The 24453-nt window shown below is 43.2% G+C and overlaps 1 protein-coding gene across 3 annotated transcripts in view; it reads left to right on the top strand.

The window, feature by feature from the left end:
- ATP10A (ATPase phospholipid transporting 10A (putative)) overlaps positions 1-24453 on the top strand; it is a 242105-nt gene that overhangs the window by 179967 nt on the left and 37685 nt on the right. For all 3 annotated transcript variants that reach the window (XM_077296870.1, XM_077296872.1, XM_077296871.1), the window contains exons 11-13: positions 354-457; positions 4123-4249; positions 10578-10762. In XM_077296870.1, coding sequence (XP_077152985.1) covers positions 354-457; positions 4123-4249; positions 10578-10762 — 416 coding nt within the window. The remainder of the gene's footprint in view (positions 1-353; positions 458-4122; positions 4250-10577; positions 10763-24453) is intronic.

The raw sequence follows: 24453 nt of genomic DNA, 5'->3' as shown, positions 1-24453 counted from the left end.
TGGCTTTTGGTGGCAAGCTAATGTGTATGGGTAGCATTAATTGGGACACTGTCCAGTAGTGTTGTTCTTGAGTGGCCTACAAGCCCCACTAGGGACAGGGCCTGGTGTGAGGGACTGCACACTGAACAGTGATAGATGGACATGATGTAAGCAATAAAAGTATACCAATTTGACTGCAGATTCCCTTCTAAAGATAGGATATGTCTGCTACCGGTGATGGAGAGAGAGAAACTATGATACCCACAAAGCGCCCCCATACATTACACATCAGATTGGCCTACAGTGTTCATCATGTTGCCTTCCTGGGAAACTCTAGTTTAACAGTTTACTGACCTGTCTATTTTTTCATTTAGGGAGCTCTGTGGGAAAGTACCAAAGAAGAATACAAGCCAAAACTCAAAACTACTTGAACTGTTATGCAGTTGATGGATTACGTACTTTGTGTATTGCAAAACGAGTAAGTGTTCTTTATTATTACTATTAATTTTGCTGTCTCTCAGCAGAGAATATTGATTGTGTTTGTTGTGTTTATTCGTCAGTTTAAAGGGAATGTGTCATCAGAAAATGCTCTGTTTTAAATCAAGTTTTTATGTTCAAAATATTTAAAAATTTTTGCAGTTATCACTCTGACCACTATGTTTAGTAATAGACTAATGCTGTTCAGTAGAGATCACTTAGCAGTCATGCCATTGTGAAACGCCTGACAGTGGGTGATGACCACTGCTCATCTCTTCTGCCTTCCTTCATAATGATCTCTGTAGAATGTCAACCAAAAGAAAATCTATTGGTTGTTTTCTTATGCCTCTGCAGCTGTGGTTCAGCCCAGAGCAGCAGAACATGATACTGTAATTCTGTCATTGAGGGAGATTGCAGTCTGTAACACTATAGCATGCAAACATGAAATATGTGATTGCATTACTGCTCTAGACAATATATGTAGGCCATCAGCCTAGAACTTTGTTATATATGGATGTGACTACTCTTCGTGCGCACCTATTCACCCCTGGTCTCTGTTAGGCAGTGACGGTCAGTCTTTGCCATGCAGATTAGTTTGTGTCTAGCACCGGTAATTGTTCAAGCCCCTCTTTTACTATTTACAAAAATGTTCAGAGCAGTGACCTGATAGATCACATATTTTTGTATTACCACATTAATAATGCAAATTCTTGCGTTTTGTGTTTCTTCTAATTCCTTCTCCTCTACTATAAGATTTTAATCAATATCTCATGCAAGAAAAATTGTCAAAATTATGACAGTACTGAGTTTGTTTAAGTAAATGAAAGTAATAATACCCGGTAGAATGTAAGCTGGTAAGGGCAGGGCCCTCTCCCATCTGTACCTGTATGTAACCCCTTCTCATGTACATTACCATGGAATCAATGGTGCTCTAAAAATAAATCTATATATGCAAAAATGTGTATCAGCCACACCCACTCCACTTAGCCCCAGCCAATCACTAAGCGTGTGTGTGTATCAGCCTCAGAAATACAACAGATGTGTTATGTTGTAAAAGTGCATGTTTTCCAAGGCCAAGCAATGGTAGCATCTTGTTTTCCAATATAGAGCAGTACATCTGTGAATTCATGGTACCATCAATGAAATATACGGTAGCTCCCTGACACCAGGAGCACTCAACACGCCTACATAAGGACAATGCCATCACCCTGTTTCACTTTAGGTACTCTGCATTTTTCTAAATACATGGTGCCTACATTGAAACATGGTGATGGCGGGATCCTTATGTTGGGCTGTTGAGTGCTTCTTGTGTCGGGAACTACATTTCATTGATAGCATCATGAATGTACTGCTCCATATTGAAATAGAAGATGCCACCATCGCTTTCATGCCCTTGGTACATGTGTACTTTTCCAACATAATTCTGCAAAACTGATATCTGTTGCATTTCTGAAGAAGAGGGTGAAAGTGATTCAGTGGCCAAGTATGTCTCCTGATCTGAAATCAATGGAACACCTACGGGGAACACTAAAGAGACAAGTTGGGCATCACTTCATCCAGCATCCAGGCTCTAAAAGAGGTCAGTCTTCAAGAATGGAAAAAGATTGATGTTGCAATAAGTCACCAACTTGTTCATTCTATCCCTAAAAAACTTCATGCTATCCTTAAAAATCATGAAGGTCTTACAAAATACTAGATGTGGTAGTTTTTGATGTGTGGTGTATTAATTTATGCATCAACTAATTTGAAGAAACTGAAGATCTTGTTATGAAAGTTTTATTATTAACCTTACTTTGTTATGGGATAAAAAAAAGTTCTATTAACCCCTTTCTGTCAGCTGACGGAATTGTATGTCACCTGGCAGTATCCCCCGCTTTGAGGTGGGCTTCGGCCGGCAGCCCACCTCAAAGCCGCGACATGTCAGCTGTTTTCAACAGCTGACATGTGCCCGCAATGGGCGTGGGCAGAATCGCAATCCACCTGCGCCAATTAACTAGTTAAATGCTGCTGTCAAACTCTGACAACGGCATTTAACAAGCGCTGCCGGCCGCACGGCTGTAAATACGTGCACCGCTGACCCCCCCCCCCGTCGCATGATCAGGGGTCATCGGTGTGTTGCCATCACAACCAGAGGTCTGCTCGAGACCTCTATAGTTGTTGATGGCAGATTGCTATGAGCGCCACCCTGTGGTCGGTGCTCGTAGCAAGCCTGTAATTCTGCTGCATAGAGGTGATCTGTGCATCACCTCTATGTAGCAGAGGCGGTGGAGTAGTGGATGCTTCTAGTCTCCTATGGAGGCTATTGAAGCATGCCAAAATAAAAAAAAAAAGTGTTAAAAATATAAAAAAAATATAAAAGGTCAAATCACCCCCCTTTCGCCCCAATCAACATAAAACAATTAAAAAAAAAAAACCTACACATATTTGGTATCGCAGAGTTCAGAATCACCCGATCTATGAATAAAAAAAAAAAAAAAAAAGGATTAACCTGATCGCTAAACGGCGCAGCGAGAAAAAAAAATCAAAACACCAAAACTACGTTTTTTTGGTCACTGCTACATTGCATCAAAATGCAATAACGGGCGATCAAAAGATAGTATCTGCACAAAAGTGCTATCATTAAAAACATCCGCTCGGCACGCAAAATATAAGCCCTCACCTGACCCCAGATCACAAAAAATGGAGGCGCTACCGGTATCGGAAAATTGCACAATTTTTTTTTTTTTTTAAATTTTCCGCAAAATTTGGATTTTTTTTTTACCACTTAGATAAAAGAGAACCTATGTTTTATGAACTCGTAATGGCCTGGAGAATCATAATGGCAGGTCGGTTTTAGCATTTAGTAAACCTAGCAAAAAAGCAAAAATAAAAACAAGTGTGGGATTGCACTTTTTTGCAATTTCATCGCACTTGGATTTTTTTCCCGTTTTCTGTTACACGACATGGTAAAACCAATGGTATCATTCAAAAGTACAACTCGTCCCACAAATAATAAGCCCTCACATGGCCATATTGACGGAAAAATAAAAAAAGTTATGGCTCTGGAAAGAAGGGGAGCGAAAAATGAAAAAAGCTCCGGGGGTTAAACCAAATCAAAATGTTGGAAATTGTTCTTGTATTCAGTGAGATGTTAATTTAAATGTTAATTTTCAAAGGGGGTGTACTCATTTATACTGACCACTGTATGTTGTATTCTTGTTCTTTGGCATAGAATAATGTTATTGGCTCTAGTATACAGATAAATCCATACTTTCGGGTTTTCTGCCACCTCTTTCTCCCTGGGGGGCACTTTCTTTATAGCGTATCCACCAGCCAGTCAAGGTTTCTATTAGAAATCCCCATTCTTTATTTCCTATAAAACGTGGTTTCTTGGCTTTTTATCAGATTTACTGCCAATATTATTTCACCAGAAGGTGCATTTATCTCGTCATCTTGTATACATGTGGTTACTTGTGAGTTTACAAAAATAGTTTGTCAGGAACATCTTCTATCTCAGTTAGAATAAAATGGCCTTGTGCAGATAGCGGAATCTAAACATGTTGTTAATCCATCTTAGTGTCATCTTATTCTGTGCTGTCTAAACACAAACCATATATTATCCAAGTAGAGTTTACTTTGGAGATTATAGCCCATAAATAATACACATTTTAAATTACTTTCTTCCAGGTTCTCAGTAAGGAGGAGTACGCCTGTTGGTTGAAATTTCATTTACAAGCAGAATCCTCATTAGAGAATCGTGAAGAGCTACTGTTTCAATCTGCAGTTCGCCTGGAGACCAATCTGCATTTGCTGGGTAAGTTTATTAATTTTACTTTCATACAAGAATAGGCAGAGGCTGTTATTTTAATACTGTATAGATACATACTCAGCGCTGTTAACTGGTAATGTTCAGGAAACCCTGCACTTTATTTTCTTCTGTCTCATCATTTGTTAGTTACCATTTAATATAATATATTTTAATACTAACTAATTGCTTAAAGGGAAACTGTCATTCGGGTCATGTCGCTTGAACCACGGGCAGCATGAATCGCAGCCTGCCTTAACCATTGCTAAAACTTTTTTCTCTAAAATTCTGCTACGTTTCAGAGTGAAACATATTTGGCTAAAGTTGGCCAGGGACTATAGTGAGACACCTGACAAGTCAAATTCTGTCCCTGGACAACTTCAATCAGATTCTCAATTAGATTAATGTCTGGGCTTTTACTAGACCACTCCAAATCATTTACATTTTTCCCCTTATTGGAAGGTGTACCTCTGTCCCATTCTCAAATCACTGACAGACGGAAACAGGTTTTTTTTAAAGAAAATTCCTATATTTCGCACCATCCATCTTCCACTTGACTCGGACCGTTTTCTCTATCCATGATGACAAAAAACATCCCCATAGTAAGATGCTGCAACGCCATGTTTCACTGTAGGAATGGTGTTCCTGGGGTAATGAGCTGTGTTGGTTTGGTGCCAGACATAGTGTTTACTTTGATTTCCAAAAAGTTAAATTTTGGTCTCATGTGACCACAGCTCCTTCCTCTATACATTTGTGGAGTCTTCCAAATGTCTTTTGGCAAACTCAAAACAAGCCTTACAATTTTTGTGTGTAGAGAAAGTCTTTTTTACTCCCAATCTTCCATAAAGGCCACCTCCATGGAGTGTACTTCTTATGGTGGTCATATGTACGGATACTACAGTCTCTGCCTGGGAACTCTGCAGCTCTTTTATCGTTACCTTATGTCTCTGTTCTGCCTCTCTGATTAATACCCAACTGTTTTGGTGGGTGGCCATCTCTCGGCAGTTTTTGTTGTGATTCCATGTTTTTTCCATTTGATGATAATGAATTTTATTGTGTTCCAAGGGACTATCAGAAATTTGTCTTTGTCCCTGACTTGTTTGGAGATGATCTTGATCTTTATGATGGTGTTTGGTTAGTTGTGCCTTTTGCTTAATGCTGTTGCAGCCTCTGTGACTTTTCAGAAAAGTGTGTGTATATACTGACCGACTATGTGACACTTACATTGCACACATATAGACTTTCTTTCACTAAGCTTGTAAATTATGAAGGTAATTACTTGCACCAGAAATATGTAGGGGCTTCATAGCAAGAGGGGTGAATACATATGCACATGCCAATTTTTAGTTATTTGATCCCATAAATTTAAATTATGCCTATATTTTTCTCCACTAACTTAGACTATTTAGTGCTGATGCATCACACACATCTGATTACAAAAATATTTAAACACAGGTTGCAATGTAAAAAACTAAGTAAAGCTACTTTCACACTAGCGTCGGGCTCGGCCCGTCGCTGTGCGTCGGGCCGACGTTCCCGACGCTAGCGTTGTCTCCGCCGCACAACGGGGGCAGCGGATGCATTTTTCAAGCGCATCCGCTGCCCCATTGTGAGGTGCGGGGAGGTGGGGGCGGAGTTCCGGCCGCGCATGCGCGGTCGGAAAAGACGTTTACAACGGAGCAAAAAAACGTTGCAAGCAACGTTTTTTGCTCCTGACGGTCCGCCACTGCACAACGCATCCGTCGCACGACTGGTGCGACGTGTGGCAATCCGTCGCTTAATGTTAATCAATGGTGAAAAAACGCATCCTGCAAACACTTTTGCAGGATGCGTTTTTTCGGCAAAACAACGCATTGTGACGGAATGCAGTTAACGCTAGTGTGAAAGTAGCCTAAGAAGCCAAGAGTGCGAATACTTTCGCAAGCCACTGTAGACCTGGTGACAGAATTCCTTTAATAGCTATGCAGTTTTGTCCACAGCTATTAAAGGGATCCTGCATTTTCAAAACGGCTTTGTGCTGCAAGGGCCAAATCACATGTTACCCTAAGGGCTCATACTCACTTGTGAGAAAAAAAATACAAGTGCAATCCAATAAATAAAAAAAGTGGATTGAACTCTGACCAATGTTAATCTATGAGTCTCTGCTAATATGCATTTTTTTTTATTTTTCTCTGCTCAGATTGGGCTGAGAAAAAAAATCTTTGCATGCTGTGATTGTCCTCGTATCTCAGTGGAGACTCACCAATGCAAGTCAGTGGGTGTGATAAAAACAAAAATCACATGGCAGTCGGACCATGCGAGTCCCATTTTTTCACACCCATGTCCTTGAAAACCCGACATTTCATCAGCCGCGTACAGTAAAATCACAACATGAAAAGTTAGAATAGATAGAATACAAAGAATAGATACAGTCATGGCCAAAAGTATTCACACCCCTGCAATTCTGTCAGATAATACTCAATTTCTTCCTGAAAATAATTGCAAACACAAATTCTTTGGTATTATTATCTTCATTTAATTTGTCTTAAATGAAAAACCACAAAAGAGAATGAAGCAAAAAGCAAAACATTGATCATTTCACACAAAACTCCAAAAATGGGCCAGACAAAAGTATTGGCACCCTCAGCCTAATACTTGGTTGCACAACCTTTAGCCAAAATAACTGCGACCAACCGCTGCCGGTAACCATCAGTGAGTTTCTTACAATGCTCTGCTGGAATTTTAGACCATTCTTCTTTGGCAAACTGCTCCAGGTCCCTGATATTTGAAGGGTGCCTTCTTCAAACTGCCATTTTTAGATCTCTCCACAGGTGTTCTATGGGATTCAGGTCTGAATTCATTGCTGGCCACCTTAGAAGTCTCTAGTGCTTTCTCTCAAACCATTTTCTAGTGCTTTTTGAAGTGTGTTTTGGGTCATTGTCCTGCTGGAAGACCCATGACCTCTGAGGGAGACCCAGCTTTCTCACACTGGGCCCTACATTATGCTGCAAAATTTGTTGGTAGTCTTCAGACTTCATAATGCCATGCACACGGTCAAGCAGTCCAGTGCCAGAGGCAGCAAAGCAACCCCAAAACATCAGGAAACCTCCGCCATGTTTGACTGTAGGGACCGTGTTCTTTTCTTTGAATGCCTCTTTTTTTCTCCTGTAAACTCGATGTTGATGCCTTTGCCCAAAAAGCTCTACTTTTGTCTCATCTGACCAGAGAACATTCTTCCAAAACGTTTTAGGCTTTTTTAGGTAAGTTTTGGCAAACTCCAGCCTGGCTTTTTTATGTCTCGGGGTAAGAAGTGGGGTCTTCCTTGGTCTCCTACCATACAGTCCCTTTTCATTCAGACGCCGACGGATAGTAAGGGTTGACACTGTTGTACCCTTGGACTGCAGGGCAGCTTGAACTTGTTTGGATGTTAGTCGAGGTTCTTTATCCAACATCCTCACAATCTTGTGTTGAAATCTCTAGTCAATTTTTCTTTTCCGTCCACATCTAGGGAGGTTAGCCACAGTGCCATGGGCTTTAGACTTCTTGATGACACTGCGCACGGTAGACACAGGAACATTCAGGTCTTTGGAAATGGACTTGTAGCCTTGAGATTGCTCATGCTTCCTCACAATTTGGTTTCTCAAGTCCTCAGACAGTTCTTTGGTCGTCTTTCTTTTCTCCATGCTCAATGTGGTACACACAAGGACACAGGACAGAGGCTGAGTCAACGTTAATCCATGTCAACTGGCTGCAAGTGTGATTTAGTTATTGCCAACACCTGTTAGGTGCCACAGGTAAGTTACAGGTGCTGTTAATTACACGAATTAGAGAAGCATCACATGATTTTTGAAACAGTGCCAATACTTTTGTCCACCCCCTTTTTTATGTTTGGTGTGGAATTATATCCAATTTGGCTTTAGAACAATTCTTTTTGTGTTTTTTTTTTCATTTAAGACAAATTAAATGAAGATAATACCAAAAAATTTGTGTTTGCAATCATTTTCAGGAAGAAACTAAGTATTATCTGACAGAATTGCAGGGGTGTGAATACTTTTGGCCATGGCTTTAGGTATAAAGATGTCAGTAACATATATCATTATTACAGTGCTTGTGTAGCTAAGGCCCCTTTCACACATCAGGTTTTTTTTGCCATCAGTCGCAATCCGTTGAATTTTGAAAAAAAAAACAGATCCGCCGACTGATGCCGCCGGATTTGTTTTTTTCTCTCATAGACTTGTATTCGCGATGGATGGCCTCCCGTTAAATCCGTCATTCGCCGGATCTGTCAAAAATTGTTTTCCGGTGGCCGGAGGCAACGGACCAAGTAATGTTTTTTGTGTACGTCGAAATAACGGATAGCGACGGATCCATTGCCATCTGTCATTTGCTAGAATGGAAGCCTACGGCGCCGAATCCGTCAAATGAGGGAATCTGGCGACGGATTCCGTTTTTTTAACTGAGCATGCCCCGATCCAATTAGCCAGATCCGCTAATCGGATCTGTCCAAAAAATAGATCCGTCGCATCAGTTTTTCACATTCTGCGACTGATCCGTCGAGCCAACGGATTGTGACTGACGGCAAAAAACTGATGTGTGAAAGGGGCCTTACTGTACATGTGTTTTATTACTTAATAAAACTTTCTGAAGAGAATTGTGTGAGATCCCCCGAAGTTTTGTTTACCAATAGAGGGAAAGCAGACAGGTAGGAGCTGATGTTTATAGCCTGGGAAGGGGGTGGCATACATAGTAACATAGTATTTAAGGTTGAAGGAATACACTAAGCTTCACATTGGGGAAAGAAATACCCATGGAGCTTCCTAGGCTATTAATATCAGCTCACAGCTGTATACCTAGCATTTACTGGTTATTAAAATGGGGAACCCCCCCCCAAAAAAATGACTGAGTCCCCCTATAATTAATAACCAGCAAAGGCTATGCAGACAGCTTTAGTATGATATTCATAGGCTAGGAAGAGGCCATGGATATCGGCCCGTCCCAGACCTAAAAACATCAGTTCTCAGCCGCCCCAGAAAAGGCACATCCATAAGATGCACTAATTCTGGCACTTAGACTCTCTCTTCCCACTTGCCCTGGTGGGGTGATAGTATTGGGGTTGATGTTTGCTTTGTATTGACAGCTGACATGAAGCCCAGGGTCAGTAATGCAGAGATGTCTATAAGACGCCCCCATTACTAACCCCAATTGTTAAATTTAACCAAGAAAATTTATACTCACTATTAGGCCCAATCCATTGAAGCACATATCCCCAGTAAAAAATAAATAATAATAAAGCAACATCATCCTCAACTGTTGCCGACCTGAAGATAAAAATCCAATTGTCCCGTGACGTGTCTAGATCTGTCACATCTAGATGGCAGACTGAATTGTTGCATGATGCGACTATGCAACCTGCCATCCAGCAGAGACACTGAGCTGTGCGTGCTTGCTCTTCTCAGTGACTCGCAGTGACGTGATTGGAGTTCATATCCAATGAAAACCTGTCACCCCACTGACGTCACCGCGAGCATGAGAAAGTTTCTACTCTTGCGGCGCCATCAGAAAGGTCATCAGAGTTGAAATCCAATGCACTCAGTTCAACTCAATGATAAAAATTGCATTGTACTCGCATGAAAATCGCATGGCACTTGCGTGACATCCTTCAAGACTTTTCTGGACCAATATCGGACCTTTTTTTTTTATTTTTTACGGTGATGGGTATGAGCCCTAGAGCAGACCATACAGAGGACAATTTATCAGATCATGGGTTTTGTTGCCCCTTTCTTACAGGAATAAATGCTGCAATGTATCTTCAATGATGCAATTGATTTTTCCAGGATTCAGAATATAAATTTTACACTTATCTTCAATCTGTCCTCAATTAAGAAACAGATTTCTATCATTCAGAACTGTTCATTTTAGCAAATAAACATAGGCCATTATCTTGTTAATTATCCAGTCATATTGTTAATTAGCAATATGGGGACAACTAGATGCTAATTGCAGGAAATAGAAGGGTGAATTCCCACGCTGCAGATTTTGTTGCATACATTTCTGACACTAGAAATCTGTTCCATACATCTGAATGGGATTGTTTCAGATAAATCGCATACTTTCCACAAAAGAAGAAAAATGCAATTTGTGAGGATACCGTGAGTATATTTACACGCCCCAGGAATTTGTCTGTTCCATTTATCTGAATAGGACCTGTAGAAATCTGTGGTTGCAGCTACTACAGCAAGAGCGGTACTGATTTTCAGTCTCAGACATATCTGTAACTGAAATTCTGCCACTTGTGAATGACTATTTGTTACTGAGTCTAATGGATCTTCTAAACCAGACAGTCTTTTATTTCCATCAGGTGCTACAGGCATAGAAGACCGCTTACAGGAAGGCGTTCCAGAAACTATTACAAGGCTGCGCAAGGCTGGACTGCAAATCTGGGTTTTGACTGGAGATAAACAGGAAACTGCTGTAAATATAGGGTATTCCTGCAAGCTTCTGGATCATGATGATGATCTCATCACTTTAAATGCAGAATCTATGGTAAGATTTGTACTTATCAATTGCTTATTTGGTAAAGTATTTTTTTCTTCCCTAACACATTTACACTTAAAGGGGTTGTTCAGGCAAAAAATAACAAGCCATCATACATTACTACCGGTACCCATCTGTATCTAGCTAGTACTCTCGTATTCTTTGCAAACAGGTAGTGATTAATTTACTGTTCATAAGGCACTATTAATACAATGGTGTTCAAAAGTCCTGCATAGGCGTGAAGAAAAGTATATGTTTCATACTTCTGCATCTCTACAGTGAAACTGGTGGAACATATATGTTTTTGTAATCCCTCATTGTATGTCATACTCATTTTTGAAGGTCCCAAGTGTATAAATTGTTATGGTATGAGCATTTTTGATAATTTTTTTTTACAGCATAACCATACCTACACCAGTACAGTGTGTAGAATGGTTTCTAAGTTCATTAACTTCCAATGCAAGTTCACACAGACTTAAATTTAACTTTTTAGATTTATTATTTTTTTATTTAATTCAGAGTCCTGAAAAGGGCCTTTAGAGTGCATCTTTAGCTTCTAATACTTTATTGGCCAGCCTTTGCTCTTGAGCACCAGCTTGCATCTCTGTGGCATTGAGTGAACAAGCTTCTGCAGATGTTCATGAGTGATGATGTGGTTCCAGGCCTGTATCAGAGCCCGAATCAACCCACTCTTGGTCCTTGGCTGTTTTCTAGATATCTCTAATGATACCTTGTGCCACAAATTTTCAATTGTATTGAGGTCCGGGGACTGAGCTGGCCAGTCAATAGTAGCCACCTTGTTCTTTTTTTTCCATTCCGTTACTGTCTTAGCTCTGTGACAAGGAGCATTATCATCCTGGAAGATATAATCCCCTGAAAACAGGTGTTGAGCAGAATGCAGCATTTTCTTATTAAGGATGTCTATGTATTTTTTTGCATTAACCATACCCTCCACAATATGAAGCCTTCCAACACCATTGGCTGCCATACAGCCCCATCCTCCCTTTTAGTTGACTTTCTGGGCCGACCAGATCTGGGCCTGTCCTGGGTAATTCCAAGCTGCTTATGTTTTTGCAAAATTCTTACGAAAGTACTCTGACTACAGCCGACCTTCCTTGCGATCTGGGGGCCAGTATAACCCTCTTCATGTAGCACCACAACTCGCACACGATCCTCCGCTGACAAAAATCTGAAGGCTCCCATCATAAAACTCTACAGTATGATTCACTAGATAGACCAACAGATAAAACAAACAAACAAAGCAGCAGATGGGATGCAATGTAATGCAATGTGATTGGCTGCCATATTCAGGTTATGATTGGTCACAAGAACCTCATCTGTGATTGGCTAATTTTGGATCTGAAGCTGTACAATAGTTAGTTGTGCTTTCAATTCCCATATTGTTGTAATAATTTCAGGCAAAACTGCTTCAAAAGCTAAAAATATTGCAGGGAGAGAATGCAAAATTGTATTCTGAGCAAAACCATATATAATATGTCATATTAGCATCGAAGATATTCGACAGAAAACAATTAAAACGGGAAAAATCAATTTATCCTATGCCTATGCAGGACTTTTGAACACCACTGTATATGGAAGCTAGATACAGAATAAATTTAGTGAAGAAAAACTACCATTAGGTTAAGTTATCACAATGAGATTTTAGTGCGTTTTTCACACAGCTTCTGATAATAAATCGCCTATTAACGATTCACCATAGCAGATGCTGTAGCTAATACAGAATATGGTCCCATAGATTATGTAAATTCGTATTATTTAATCAAAATGACATTATAAACTAGTTGAAAAAGTGCCAAGTACTAATGATAAAAATGTATGTCTGGGGGAAGTCCTTTCTTGGCACAAGTCGTGAAGCTCAGTATTGACTTGCGTCCAACCCAAAACATTTTCCCTCTATTAAACCCTTCAGAACTGCTCATCCCGGGACTTTTGAAGGCTTGTTTCTGGATCCATATCCATTGGTGCTTAATGTTTTTGTTTATCTGTAAATGCAAATGGCTTTATTTCACTATTCACTCCAGCTGGTGTAAGTGTGTTCAAATCAAAAATCCACTGGCATTCAGCTTTAGACATCTAATGTATGAAATTGTCCCCTCTCGAATGTTTTTCTATTTTATTCTAGAAATATTACCTAGATATTAGCAAAACTTGGTGCAAGACTCGTCCCCATGGCCGTGCCCCATGACTGTAAATAAAATGTTTTTCTCCTTCGCCTCATTGGGGGACACAGGTCCATGGGTTGTTCAGGCAAAAAATAACAAGCCATCATACGTTACTACCGGTACCCATCTGTATCTAGCTAGTACTCTCGTATTCTTTGCGAACAGGTAGTGATTAATTTACTGTTCATAAGGCACTATTAATATATGGAAGCTAGATACAGAATAAATTTAGTGAAGAAAAACTACCATTAGGTTAAGTTATCACAATGAGATTTTAGTGCGTTTTTCACACAGCTTCTGATAATAAATCCCCTATTAACGATTCACCATAGCAGATGCTGTAGCTAATACAGAATATGGTCCCATAGATCATGTAAATTCGTATTATTTAATCAAAATGACATTATAAACTAATTGAAAAAGTGCCAAGTACTAATGATAAAAATGTATGTCTCGGGGAAGTCCTTTCTTGGCACAAGTCGTGAAGCTCAGTATTGACTTGCGTCCAACCCAAAACATTTTCCCTCCATTAAACCCTTCAGAACTGCTCATCCCGGGACTTTTGAAGGCTTGTTTCCGGATCCATATCCATTGGTGCTTAATGTTTTTGTTTATATGTAAATGCAAATGGATTTATTTCACTATTCACTCCAGCTGGTGTAAGTGTGTTCAAATCAAAAATCCACTGGCATTCAGCTTTAGACATCTAATGTATGAAATTGTCCCCTCTCGAATGTTTTTCTATTTTTTTCTAGAAAAATTACCTAGATATTAGCAAAACTTGGTGCGAGACTCGTCCCCATGGCCGTGCCCCATGACTGTAAATAAAATGTTTTTCTCCTTCGCCTCATTGGGGGACACAGGTCCATGGGTGTTATGCTGCTGCCACTAGGAGGTGACACTAAGTTAATACAAAGAAAGTTAGCTCCTCCTCTGCAGTATACACCCTCATGCTGGCTCCAAGAGAACCAGTTCATGCTTGGTATCCGTATTTTTACTCTTTTCTTCGGGTGAAGGGGCGACGGATCCTTTCAAGGTTCCAATCTCCCCAAACCAACAACAGGCGGGAACGTGGAGTGTCGCCTCCACGTACCCCCTCCTGCAGCATGGGATGCCATGCCTGGGCTGATTTTTAGGGGCGACTGATCCATTAAAGGGCACCGATCTCCCCGCACCATCAACAGACGAGCACATGGAGTGTCGACTCCATGTACCATCTTCTGCAGCCAGGCCTAATGCCGGACAATCAGCCCTGTCCATCCTGGGGGATTCAACCCTTGGATGTACAGAGGCACTTTTTTGGTGTCTGTGCAGCCCCCACTGCATCAAATCTGTTAAAGCGGATAATGCAAGGAGGCAGATGGTCCCGCTCCACCTCCATATGAAAGGGATAGTGGATTGAAGGATTCCCCTTTACCCCCTGCACCATCCAAAACCAGCAGCGACAGCAGGAGGAGTTGCTGTATCCTGACCAGCTGCATATAGCTGTGTTACCTACCACCCGGCAGCTTCTCTGGGTAAGTGCTGGAGCTGGAGGGCTCTGAGTAGGCAGTACGGGGCGGCGCCGGCATTGGGGTCCCATCCTGGGGGGCGGGGGGGGGGGGTCGAACATTCGGCTCTTCTCCTGTTCGGCGCTGGTTGTCACCTTGTGCCTTGTGCAGGCCGCAGCCGGAGACTCCGCCTGCGCTATGACGCACTCCGACGGCGCAGCCCACTATGTCGGCACTTCTTGTCCAGGACGAGAAGCGCCTATGCAGATCTTGGCTGCCATCTTTCTCCTTCCCCTGCTGCCTCCAGACAAACACTGACATCCAGAAGCGGCTTTCTGGCACAAGGATCCGGAGGCATCAGCGCTGAGGACAGCACTAACCACATCAGCAGGGGGACACAGGATCTGGGTAAGGGAGCGCTGCACTATCACTCTCTGCTGTATTCCATACTCTGTAGGAATCCCTATTAAAGAGGCACAAAGAGGGGTACATCATGTCCCAGCCAAAGGCACCTAAAAATCTCAGACTAGTCTTTTTCACTTCATGTAATTCCTGCCAGCCTGCATTTCCTAAAGCTCAGAGTTCACCGCTCTGCAACGGCTGTGACCCCAAATACGCTCAGGAGCCTTCCCGCTACCACCGAGCCCAGTGTACTTAGTCCCCCTGAGTGGGTTTCGTCACTGTAGCAATCCATGGCTTCTCTGGCCAAAGCGATTGAATCTTTCCATGTTCCTTCTGTGGATCTCGTCGTTCGCATGACTGACGTAGCTGGATCTTCCTCTACACAGGAGCCGTCAGCTAGCAGGGGCTGCAAGCACTCTAGAAACGTACAGGCGTCTAGAAAATGGATCTGTAGTACATCACCCGAGCAATCACGTGCCTTGGCATCCGTGAGCTCCGTTTCTCGCTCTCCCTCTCCAGGGGTTTGTAGTGAACATTCTGAATCTGAATCGGACATCTCCTTGGATCCGGATTCACTAGATTTTCAGAAAACGGTGGATTCGCTGATTGAGGTCCGTCAACCAGACTTTGAAAATTGACGAAGACTCTTGCTCCGTGCCGGTTCACCCTGTGTCTTTCAAGAGGACTGAACGACCTCATAGAGCATTTGCTATTCACTCTGAGTTTCAGGCTATAGTTAATCAGCACAGGGAGTGACCAGATAAACCCTTCACAGGACAAAGACCTCTTGAGGCTAAGTATCCTTTTTCAGCTGCTCTGAGGAAAGATTGGGCTGAATCTCTTGTAGTAGACCTGCCAGTGTCTCGCCTGGCATCCAAAACCCTTCTATCCCTGCCGGATGGATCATCCTTTAAAAATCCTACTGACCGTCAGATAGAAAATTTGTCTTTCACTGTCTTTAAGGTCTCAGGTTTGGCTCTCTATCCATCTTTCGCTGCAGCATGGGTAGCTAAAGCAATGGTCTCCTGGTCGGAGACCTTGGCTATTTCCATTCAGAGCAGTAATCTAAGTCCGGAGGTCACGCATCTGGCCTGTCAGATTTCTCGGGCAGGTGATTACCTGGTACACGCATCTTTGGATGCGGCTAGCTGTGCTGCTCTATCAGCGGCAAATGCCATCACGATCAGAAGGGCTTTATGGCTGAGAATGGAAGGCGGATTCTGCGTCAAAAAAGACTGACATCCCTTCCTTAGCAGAGTGGCCATTTATTTGGAGAGAAGCTGGATCAGCTTATCTCCGATGCTACGAGAGGAAAGAGCAAATTTGTTCCCCAGCAGAGGCTTAGGCATCCTTTTTGGCATCAACAACAAATCAGTTTCCGATCCTTTCGCACCAATCCGGCTTGTCCACTACCACTACTTTTTCCGGATCAGGGTGCTCACCACGCAGGGACAGAGGACCCCAGGCCTCCTATAGGCCCAACCAGCAATGGAAAAGTCGGCCAAAACAATCTAGATCTAAGCGATCTAGGTCTCAAAGATTTTTTTGCCCAGTGACTCCTGGCATTATCCGGTCGATACCAGCAAGGTAGGTGGCCGCCTACTTCTGTTTCGTCAGGTCTGGCTTTCCATCGTCCACAACAAATGGGTCAGAGACCTGGTGTCTTCCGGATACAAATCGATTTTTCTTCGCGTCCCTCAGCACATTTCTTCCCGTCCTTTCCTCCAACGTCAGAGGTGAAGGCAAAAGCTTTTTCCCGAGGCATAGATTCATTGCGTCCCAATGGCGTCATTGTCCCGGTCCCAGAAAATGAAAGGTTCGAGGGATTCTACTCGAACCTATTTGTTGTCCCAAAAAAGGATGGAAAGGTGAGACCCATACTAGATCTCAAATTTCTAAACAAGTTTGTCAAGGTCCATCTTTTCCCCATGGAGTCTCTGCGTTCTGTCATTACTTCAACGGAAAAGGGGGAGTTTCTGGCATCCATTGACATTTGGGATGCTTAGCTGCATATTCCGATTTTTTTATTAATTTTTTTTCTCGCCCAAACCCCCCCCCCCCACATCAGAAGTTCCTGCGTTTTGCCATTGCAGACAGCATTTTCAGTTCACGGCCTTGCCCTTCAGCCTCCCTTCCGCTCTGTGTTTTCCCAAAGGTCATGGCGGCAATCATGTCCATCTCGCACTCTCGGTGGCGTGGTCGTTCTGCCTTATCTAGTCGACATTCTAGTCAGTGGTCCATTTTTCCATGACTGCGCGGAATCCGTTCATATCACTTGGGATAGATACCCTTTCTCGCATGGGCTGGCTGATAAATTTAACCAAGTCTTCCCCCGTCCCCGCCCAGCAGATATCCTTTTTAGGCCTGACCCTGGACACCTCTCGAGGGTTGGTGATTCTCCCTTGAGACAAGGTCCTAGCCCTTCAACAAGGAGCCCGCACACTTCGTCAATCATCCCCTCATTCCATCTGGTGTGCTATGAGGGTACTGGAGATAATGGTGGCAGCAATGGAAGCGCTACTTTCGCGCAGCTGCACCTTTGTCCCCTGCAGCATGCTCTTGTAGCAGCTTGGGACAGGAACTCTTTCTCCCTTGACCGCCGGTGCCATTTGTCTCTGCGAGTCAGGCAGGCTCTCAGATAGTGGACATTGAGCTCTTCCCTCAACCAGGGGAAGTCCTTTCTCCCGGTTCAATGGCTAGTGGTGACTACCGATGCCAGTCTTCTGGGCTGGGAAGAAGTCTTTCATCACCACTCTGCTCAGGGCCGCTGGTCAATTCGGGAATCGAGACTCACAATAAATATCCTAGAGATCCAGGCGATATGGTTAGCCCTGCAGCAGTTCGATTATCTCCTGGCGGGTCACCCCATCCGAATTCAATCGGACAAGGCCACGGCTGTGGCATACATCAATCATCAAGGGGATACCCGCAGCAGGGCGGCCATGTGCGAGGTAACTCGCATTCTCCAATGGGCAGAGAGGAACCACTCTGTAATCTCTGCAGCGCACATACCAGGCGTAGAAAACTGGGCGGCAGACTTCCTCAGCTGTCAGGGTCTCGCCTGGGGGAGTGGGAACTTCATTTGGAAGCTTTCCAACAGATCTGTCTTTGCCGGGGGACCCCGGATGTGGATCTGATGGCGTCCAGACTGAATTCCAAAGTTCACGAGTTCATAGCTCGGTCTTAGGATCCAAGAGCCATCGGAGTGGATGCTCTGGTTCTTCCGTGGTGCCGCTTAATCCTGGGTTCTAACCCATACTGGTTTTTCACAACAAGTCGTTTCCACAATGATTAGTGCTCTTAAATCTGCAACGGTATGCATTTATCACCGTACCTGGAAGACATTTTTTTGCATGGGGCAAGGATCGTGGATGTCCTCCTCTCGTCTTCTCTCTTCCCACCATTTTAGAGTTCCTACAGACCGGTCTGGACTCAGGCCTGGCGCTCAGCTCTCTCAAGGGCCAGATCTCCGCCTTATCGGTCATATTCCAGTGTAGGATTGCAACAAAACCACAGGTGCAGACTTTCATGCAAGGGGTTTCACATGTGGTTCCCCTAGTTCCTTGGGACCTCAACTTTGTCCTGGGAGTTTTACAGGAAACTCCTTTTGAACTGCTTAAGGACATTTCGCTGACCTTTCTGTCCTGGAAAGTCGCCTTTCTCATTGCAATTACATCGATCAGGCGAGTTTCGGAGCTAGCTGCTCTGTCCTGTCGGGTGCCTTTCCTTATTTTCCATCGGGACAATGTTGTCCTCAGGCCGTCCCTTTTTTGCCCAAGGTCATCTCGTCTTTCCACCTTATCGAGGACATTGTTCTTCCATCATTTTGTCTGGCTCCAGTCCGCAAGGTGGAAAGGGCTCTCCACACTCTGAATGTAGTCAGAGCTCTGAGAAAGAACGTATCGAGGATGGCGTCCTTTCGAAGGTCGGATGCTTTGTTTGTGGTTCCTGAGGGTCTCTGGAAGGGGTTAGCGTCTTCAAAGGCCACGATAGCCAGGTGGATTCGTTCCACCATCCAGGAGTCCTACTGTGTCAGAGGTAAGCCTATCCCAGCGGGGATCAGGGCACACCCTCCACTCCGTCGGTGGGGGCTTCTTGGGCCATTTGGCATCAAGCGTCGGCGGAGCAGGTCTGTAAAGCTGCGACTTAGTCCAGTCTACATATTTTCTCGAAGCACTATAATATTCACACTCAAGCTTCCACTGATGTGGGTCTGGGCAGAAGAATTCTGCAGGGCGCAGTGGTGCAAATCCAATCAGTTGTTATGTGAAGCCTGATCTTTTATGTTGTTTTCCCACCCAGGGACTGCTTTGGGACGTCCCATGGTCCTGTGTCCCCAATGAGGCGAAGGAGAAACGGGGATTTTTTTGTACTCACCGTAAAATCCTTTTCCCGAGCCACTCATTGGGGGACACATCACACACCCTACTGCTTTTGCACTGAACTGGTTCTCTTGGAGCCAACATGAGGGTATATACTTAAGAGGAGGAATTAACTTTCTTTGTATTAGCTTATTGTCGCCTCCTAGTGGCAGCAGCATAACACTCATGGTCCTGTGTCCCCCAATGAGTGGCTCAGAGAAAAGGATTATATGGTGAGTACACAAAAATCCCTGTTTTCATATTTAACATCGTTATCCTCCAAAACGAGGTCAAGGCATGGCTTTTTGAGGATAGGTGTAATTATGGCATGTTTGAAAGCAGAGGAGAAGGTACCAGAAATTAGTGATAGGTTGAAGAGATGGGTTAGGGATGGGAGTGTGGTGGTGAGGTTGGGGAGGAGGTGGGATGGGGTCAAGTGCACAAGTGATGAGGTGTGAATTGGAGAGGGAAGTTATGGGGTTATGGCAATGGTTTGATATACAAAGGGATTGTGGTGGTTGAACAAAAGACTTGCCTTGTTTGGTCTATCTTTTTATCGTATATCATTTGAAATGTATTGCATTTGTTTTGTGCTTCCTTTAACCTCTTAACGGCAATAGTTAAGGGTACTTAATCCACAGCAGCGTTAATTAACGACACTGTGGAAAAAGTGTATAGCGCCCCCCAGAGTCAGATTTTCTCTGGGGTCTCGGTTGCATGGGGTAGCCGAGACCCCAGAGAACATGTTTCAGGTCGGTTTTTACCGACCCTCGGGTTGCGATTGCCGGTAATTAACAGTTTACCTGCAACCGCAAAATCAAAAGCACGATTTGCCATTTAATTTCTCTGTCCTCCTATGTGATCGCACATCAGAGGACAGATCTCTCTCCTGGACCCTCGTGATTCCCTCCCATGGACACCGCAGTCTTCCTATAAGAACATGATCCGGGTCAGTTTTTACCGACCCCTGTTTTGCGATTGCCTGTATTAACCGTTTACGGGCGACCGCACAAAAAAAAAAGTGTGATGTGCCATTCAATGTCTCTGTCCTCTGATGTGATCGCACATCAAAGGACAGAGAAATAGGGTCCCTGATACTTACCAGTGTCCCTGGGTCCTCCTGCTTCCCCTCACGGCCGCTGGCGTCTTACTCCTGTAAAATGGCGGGCGCATGCGCAGTGTGCCCGCCGTGATCTGCAGGCCAGCAACTAGAGGAAGGTTTTTCCTCTTGTTTCATTTTGGTCATTGTGATAGACCCTATCACAGTGATCAAAATAAAAAAAATTGTAAATAAACCCCTCCTTTATCACACCCTTAGGAAAAAATAATAAAATTAAAAATATATATACATTTATTTCCATTTTCCAATTAGGGTTACAGTTGGGCTAAAGTGAGTTGGGCTAAAGTTAGGGTTGGGGCTAAAGTTAAGGTTAGGGTTGGGGCTAAAGTTAGAGTTAGGGTTAGAGTTGGGATTAGGGTTTGGGTTAGGGTTGAGATTAGGGTTAAGATTGAGGTTAGGGTTGAGGTTAGGGTTGGGATTAGGGTTAGGTTTGGCATTAGGGCTATGATTAGGGTTGGGATTAGGGTTAGGGGTATATTGGGATTAGGGTTGAGATTAGGGTTAGGGTTTAGGTTAGGGTTGGGATTAGGGTTAGGGGTGTATTGGGATTAGGGTTGAGATTAGGGTTAGGGGTGTGTTGGGCTTAGAGTTATGGTTGGGATTGGGGTTAGGGTTGGGATTAGGGTTATGGATCGGGTTGGGATTAGGGTTAGGGGTGTGTTTGGGTTAGGGTTGGAGTTAGAATTGGGGGGTTTCTACTGTTTAGGTACATCAGGGGGTCTCCAAAAAAGAGAACAAAGAGCCACTCTCAAAAACTGCACACCACAATGTATATTTAAACATCTAAAAAGGTGAACTTTTATTGATATGCAAATAAAAACATTTAAAACCAATGGAATACCAAGATCCCCATAATAATCCCTTCACATAACAATAGTTGGAGAGGGAGCACGTATCCTAACAATATAAGGTGATATATATCACATTCATAGAAAAATCAATATAACAATGAGGATACAAAATATGGTACAAAAACTGCCCTAATTAATGCAGCCTCTTGAACACAAAAAAACTAGAAGATAAGGAGTATGAACACTACCTGTGAAAGTCGGGATGAAAAAACCTTATCTAAGAAGCGGGCCAAATGGCCAATGAATGAAACATATATATAATCGGTACCTGTATGCCAGCAAAACCATTAGACCATCAATATAAAGCAGCAACACAAAGCCCCAAACACATGGTAAATTGTGTGCAAATGTATCTAGTATCCTGCATGTGGGACTGTAGTTACCACGTACCAGAACCGTAGGTAAAGGTCCCAAGTCCAGCCATAGAGATTGTGCCAGGCATATTAGAAAATATACCAATAAAAAGACAGTGTCAAGAGGCAGGGAGAAGTATGGGGAAAGACCCCCACGCGTATCGCCGTTACAAGGACGGCTTCGTCAGGGGAAGAGTGCTAATAACACAACCAATTCATAATAATAATTATGATATTATGATAATGTCAGGAATGAGCGACACACGCCGGAAGACCGGAACCAGAAGTGACACACTAGCCGGGCGGAAGAAAAAGAACAGGCAGACGTCTCTGCCAGAACTGCACAATGCGCATGCGCCCGAATTCTACAGCGCAGCGCATTGTGCACAGAATGCTGAGCCAGAATGAACATGGATGGCCAAAAGATTGCATAGAGCAAGCAACATCAAAGGGACATACAAGACAGATGGTATCAATCATACACATGCATACACATAGAGATATTAGAGGAGACCCAATGCAAGAATAATGATGAGAAATAATGAGAGGGAATAATCAAAACACAATTAAATAAAGAACCTATTATAGCTGCATGGTGTATCAATTTATTTAAAGATCGCATGTGCCCAATGTTGTATGGAAAGCTACAAAAGAAGTATCATATGGTGTGAATCCAGATAGCAGGATGGAGAGAGACACCTGGTTGAGGGGCAAAGGAATAATAGATATACAAATGATCCAAAGCTAAAACACACAGGTACCTCTCGGTATGGATATACCTAAAAAAGCATGAAAGAATATGGCCATACATAGTATTTACTCAAAATGGTATGAACCATATAAAAAATAAATACACTTGGACCAGTGTGACGCCTGTCTGGGGGCCATGTAGAGATAAAAGGTGCTTTCACCAAGCGGAGTAGTGTATACCCCATAGCCAATATAACTCCACATAAAGCGTACATATACAGCTGTATATCTCCATAACTCCCACGGCTAGAGTCCCATACAACTTCATGGATATATAATATCTTTAGCTCCTAGATTCATGGTCTTTAGATGATCCTCTCATCCAACTTGCATTGATAGATGTAAGAAGTCAAATATGTGGACTTAGTCCCGCTTGTATCCATGTGTCAGAGATCCTGGTCCACAAGCCAACGGGGACATATAGATGATAATGTCCATGCTGAAAGTAACCTGTAATAGACATACATACAATCTTAATTTGGTTTATCCCAAAAAGCCAGTAAAGAGAAGGTCCTCATTGATGCCCAGAAGAGCTGTAGAGTGCAGCAAAAAAATCCAGCGTGCTTCCGCCTGCAAAAGTTTGCGCTCCAATGATTCTCCTCTGCCTGAGCCTCTAACATGCTCTAGACCAACTATCCTAGTCCCCACATGTCTGCCAGCATGTTGTGATAGAAAATGGGATTCCACTGTAGTGAGAGTTTTGCCCTTACGGGAATCCGCCGGTGCAGTGTTGATGGTGGATAAATGCTTCTGAATACGTCGGCGAAGCTCCTGGGACGTCTGTCCCACATATGAGTGGGCGAGGGCAAATGATTGCATAAATGAAATTTGCAGTCTTACAATTAATGTAAGATTTTAAACCATGTTTGATATGATCAATCGGGTTACAAAAACAGTCTCTAAGGGGACACATATACTGGCAGATGTTACAATCTCCGCAGGGAAAAGAACCCCTAAGTGAGATGCCCCGATTCAATTTTATAGTAGGCCTGGTGTAATGGCTTTTTGTGAGAATGTCTCTCAGATTTGGTGCCCTCCTTGCGGCCATCAAGGGCCGTTCACTGACAATTTTTGATGTTGCTAAATCTGTAGTGAGGATGCCCCAGTGTTTCTGCAGAATATTTCTTACCTTGGACCAATGGGTGTTATATCCCGTAATAAAACGGACAAATTTGTCGGGTGGTTTCTTTTTTGGCTCCAGCAAAGAAATCTGCGACTGGCTGTTGGCTCTCTGATAAGCTTGAGAAACACATCTCTTGGGGTAAGTCCTTCTTTTGAATCTCGTAGTCAAATCCCGTGCTTCTTTTTGAAAGTCTTCATCAAGCGTACAATTCCTCCTAGTTCTTAGGAATTGCCCAATGGGGACCCCCTTCTTGGTGTGAAATGGGTGGAAACTGCGAAACTCCAGTAAGTTGTTCGTGGCTGTAGGCTTACGATATAGGCAAGTTGACAAAATGCCATCCCGGTTAACGACATTAAGGTCCAGAAAGCTCACTGAGGAGGAGGAACATGAAAAAGTCAAAAAAATATTGAACAAATTATCATTGAGTGAATTTATAAAATCCTCAACCTCATCCTGGGAGCCTGACCAAATAAAAAATACATCGTCTATAAATCTGGACCAACATCGTACCTTGGACTTGTACCACGCGGAGTTATAAACGACAGTAGATTCCCACCACCCCAAAAAGATGTTTGCAAGGGCTGGGGCACAGCGGGCCCCCATTGCCACGCCGGAGACTTGAAGATAAAAATTCCTGTCGAATAAGAAAAAATTGTGCTTGAGAATAAAATCAAGAAGGTCCACAATGAAAGAATCATGAAGCCTGTCCGAATTTTGTTGTAAATCGAGAAAGAAAAGCACAGCCTGTAGACCATGATCGTGGTTGATATTTGAGTATAGAGACTCAACATCACACGTAACCATGATATCACCCTGATCCAGGGTGATACCTTGCAAAGATGTAATGAAATGTGATGAGTTTCTAATATACGAGGGAAGTTCCAAAGCCAGGGGTTGTAGAAAAAAATCGATATACATACAGGCCTTCTCACAAAGGCTCCCTATGCTCGAAACAATGGGACGTCCAGGTGGCCTATGGAGGTCTTTATGTAGCTTAGGCAACATATAAAACGTAGACGTAGTAGGATGTTCGACCCAAATGAAGTCCCGTTCTCCCGTATTGATGA

Source organism: Ranitomeya variabilis, chromosome 3 (genome assembly GCF_051348905.1).
Source record: "Ranitomeya variabilis isolate aRanVar5 chromosome 3, aRanVar5.hap1, whole genome shotgun sequence".
NCBI classification, from domain to species: Eukaryota; Metazoa; Chordata; class Amphibia; order Anura; family Dendrobatidae; genus Ranitomeya; species Ranitomeya variabilis.
Note: the sequence above shows the minus strand (reverse complement) of the source record. Positions and strands in the feature narration are given on the sequence as shown.